The 4,191-nt window shown below is 35.3% G+C and overlaps 1 protein-coding gene across 4 annotated transcripts in view; it reads right to left on the reverse strand.

Annotated features, from left to right (window-relative positions):
* Positions 1-443: 443 nt before the first annotated feature.
* Positions 444-4,191, reverse strand: part of LOC115224514 (C3a anaphylatoxin chemotactic receptor-like) — a 12,671-nt gene continuing 8,923 nt past the window's right edge. The window contains exons 2-3 of one of the 4 annotated variants that reach the window (XM_036513455.1): positions 2,886-3,742; positions 444-2,727 (exon numbers count right to left, since the gene is read on the reverse strand). In XM_036513455.1, the coding sequence (XP_036369348.1) occupies positions 1,600-2,697 (1,098 nt within the window). In that variant the 5' untranslated portion in view covers positions 2,698-2,727; positions 2,886-3,742 and the 3' untranslated portion in view covers positions 444-1,599. Of the gene's footprint in view, positions 2,728-2,885; positions 3,743-4,191 lie in introns of those variants that run through there. The other 3 variants (XM_036513457.1, XM_036513456.1, XR_005003876.1) reach the window with 3 other exon arrangements.

Consider the following 4,191-nt stretch of genomic DNA (forward strand, 5'->3'; position numbering starts at 1 on the left):
AACACTTATCACTAAAATACATAATCACACACTATCGTACCTCATTTAAATAGCACATTATGATCCACATTAAACACATTATCGCTTGTCGAAAACATTAACTTTCGATTAAAAATTACATTATCACTGCTCAATCAAACATACAATCAAGTTTTGGGTAAAAATATCACATCTCAGCCAACATTATTACATCTTAGTCAATACATTAACATAATTTAGTTAAATACATTATAATCTTCCATATAAATACATTATCACATGTCAGTCAAACACATTGACAGTTTTCAGTCAAATACATTATCAATTTTAATGTGAAACAAATTCAGCTTTCAGTGGCAGCTCTGTACAGTACACGAACCCGCATCTGCCGTCTTCATTTGTGCGTTAAACAGTCAGTCCATTGGAATTGGGTTAGATGCTGAGTACGTTATTATTTCTTTTTATATTCAGTGAGTACTTCTAAATAAAACAGTAGGTATATTTGTACTCTTCAACCGATATTCTTGTTTTACGTAATGAATTAGGTATTTTTGGTATCTTTCGGTAGAAGCCTATGACGTCATGAATGAGTGTGACATTGTCTTTCATATGCTCGATCAGTCAAATACACACTCGAACATACACTCACTCACGACTGACATCATATACCAATAACGAAACATTACAGGTTTTTTTTTCTTTAAATAAACAAATTTTGTTTTTCTTGTAATTCGTTTTTATCCAAAGAAATTTCTCTATTAATAGTTATAATTTAAATATTTCTTGGCAATTTTGTATTCGTAATTTAAACTCTTCATTTTTCTAACATATACAAAGGTTTGGACGCATAACTTTTTACAGTGTTTTGTCAATTTAATTTACAGCGTTTTTGTCAATCCTAATTCAATTTCTTTCTTTACAACATTTATGGAGTCTCCCTTTATTTCACTTCAAGATCTCCTGAAACAAACAACGATTCTCTTAGATACTTAGATACGCGGTTGTTTTCAAAGTTTACACAAGGAGACAAGTCATTAATTTCCCTATCCAAATAATGACCATCAAACTGTAATATCTTCAACATAAAAATATACAAAGATTTCTCATTGGGTTCCTCTTTTTTTTAGACTCGTTGATTCGATTAGTTTTTCGACCCATGCAGAGTACGATAGAGTACGTTTTATCGACTTTTGTTTATTTTCGCCGTTATTCACTCTTTTATCCATAACAACATCAAACAGAACGCGTCATACTAGAGTACAAATTTCTGTACTCCTTCACATACTCTCAATGAGTTCTCAATAAAGTTCGGAACGTGTCATACTTCTTTATTTATCTGTGCTCATTTAACCGAACAGATTTTACTCAGTAATATATCTAGTACTCTCCACCGAACATTAGATATATTTTCGTTTCTCACATAAGAGATACTAACGCTGTATTTCCATACAACGTGAGTGATCCGACGATTTGTTTTAATTTTATATTTGGTTCTTCTTTACTTTTTGAAGGGGAAGTTTTTTGGTGTAGGTAGTGAGGGGTGTTGAGAGTGGCCAAGTTATTTATTTATCCATTTTATTATTAATATTATTATTATTTAAAAAAAAAATTTTAATCATTTTACTCATACACAGAATCTGTTATACTCATGCTTACAGGTTTGTGTACTTGGCCCGCAGACAAAGAGTAGACGTGGGCCTTCGTCCGTGGTTCCTCCATCAGCTTCTCCTGCATTCTTCCTATCACGAGAACAATCGCCTCACGAAACTTGCTGTTGCAATAACCGTAGATGAACGGATTGAGGGAGTTGCCCAGAAAATAGGAGCGTAAACCGAGATTAAATATGATTTCCATCATGGGACTATGCGGTTTGAAACCTGCCAAGGCCCTCGAAATTTGTATGACCAGGCAGGGCATGAAACTCACTATGAAAAGTACGGTGACCATGAAAAATGTTTTCGTTGTCTTTTCGGACTTTACCTTTCGGTCTTTCTCTCGATTTAGATCGGCCATTGTTCTCACAACTGTTCGTCCGTCGAGGTTTTGCCGCCCCAAGCGTGTCCTCACCGCCAGACCGATCATCGTGTAAGTGACAACCAGTATTATTAAACAAACTATAATGATGACGGCCAGGTACATGAAATAAATAAGTGGCCATTTCGATTTTTTGTATTTGTCACGTATGGCACAGTCAGTACCGTTGATGTAAGGCACATCCGTCGATTCCGTATCGATCCCCGCCAGTTCGATGATCGGACTGACCAGCACAGCGGACATCGTGGCTGTTAGAATGATCATCATCTTCGCCCAACCCGACTGTATCTGTTCCTTCCCCAAGCACACCCTCTGGTAGCGATCCATGGCAATGATGACCAGCGTCAAGGAAGAGGCACCCGTCGAAAAAAACGAGGTGAAACGCAGAATTTTGCAGCCGAGTTCCCAGTTGAACATCAACGGTAGTTGATCGTCGGCGATCTCCGTCGGCATTCCAACCAGGCAGTTGAGCAGATCGAACGTGGACAGAGCTAAGATAAAAGAATTGGTCGATGTAGACTTGAACTTGCGACTGTACACATATATCACCAACGAGTTACCGACAATGCCGAAAATCATGAGGAAGGACATTGTTATCGTGGATGGAACGGCGAAGCGGGCTTTTTTAGCATTCAGCTCCTCCAGCGTGTAAATATGCGTGTCGTTAGGGTGGAGTAGAATCATTTTCAGGCCGTTGTTGTTGCTATTATTATTATTATTATTATTATTATATTATTATTATTATTATTATAAGTTGTTTGCTGTTGTTGTTGTTATTTTCAGTTTTGTTGCCTTTTCTTAATTATAAGATTATTTATATTACTATTGTTTCTGTAGTTATTGTTATTAACGTCGTTATTGTTACAGTTGTTGTTGTTGTTGTTGTTGTTATTATTATTATTATTATTATTATTATTATTATTATTATTATTATTATTATTATTATTATTGCTGTTGTTGCTGTTAATTATGCAATTTTTAAAGATCCAAGTCGACTAAGATAGAAATGCATATGTATGTGTGTCTGTGTGTGTGGATAAGGTTTTAAGTATTTAAAAAAAAAACACTAAATCAAAGAACAGATCGAAGCATTATTGATCGGAAATAATCTGTCGCCGTGGTAGTCGTTGTAGTTTTTCTCGTTTTCATAATTTGTGCTGGTTGATGTTGTCTCCGTTGTATTGAATACATTCTGCTGCTACTGCTGCTTCTACGGCTGCTGCTGCTGCTTCTGTTGTTGTTGTTGTTGTTGTTGCTGTCGGTGTCGTCTCGTCTTTGTTGTAATTCTTCTTGGAGAAATACCGAAAATGATTGCCAACAGTGGATTGGAGTTCACCCTCACCTCTGTGTGTGCTTATATATATATATATATATATATATATATATGTATATATATATATATATATATATGAGTGCGTGTACTTGTGTATGCGTACGTGTGTGTGTGTGTGTCTGTGTGTCACAGACACATTAACATTATGTCCTTGTGTGTTCGTTATGCAACGTTATAATTGTGAGAAAGATAATGTTCTTTTTTTTGGGGTTTCGTCTGTTTTTGCTAAACTTCCTCTTCTTTTTATTGTTTTTATTTTCTTCTATTTTTTTCTTCTCTTTCTTCTTCTCCTTCCTCTTTTTATTTATTTATTTATTTATTTATTTATTCTTCTGTTTATTTGTTTCTTCTTTCGCTCATCTGAAGATTGTCACTGAGACGAGGTAAAAAAATCACCTGGAAGAAGTAAGAGAAACATATGAAAAATGGTATGCGATAAATGTAAACAGATAAATAATAATAATAATAATAATAATAATAATAATAATAATAATAATAATAATAATATAATAATAATAATAAAAACAACGCCGCTGCCGCAGACAACACCACCACCACCACCACCGATGATAATGATCAAAAAGTTCCTCGTATCTACGATTACCCTGACTTCCAAAAGTAAGTGCTCTTTTCCTCTGTTTTGCCTGTTCGAGAGGCACATGTTTGGGAGTACAAAAAGAGAGTACAAAAAGAGATCCAGCATGGCCAGTACACGAAGAAAACTGAGCAGAATGTAAATAGACGAAGAAGAATCGCAACACTTGCTGACGGAACATGACTGGAGGTTTTGAAAAACGAGGGCTATTTGATGAAAGAACGATGCGGCTGTGGTGAAGAAAGAATTG

Source organism: Octopus sinensis, linkage group LG25 (assembly GCF_006345805.1).
Source record: "Octopus sinensis linkage group LG25, ASM634580v1, whole genome shotgun sequence".
NCBI classification, from domain to species: domain Eukaryota; kingdom Metazoa; phylum Mollusca; class Cephalopoda; order Octopoda; family Octopodidae; genus Octopus; species Octopus sinensis.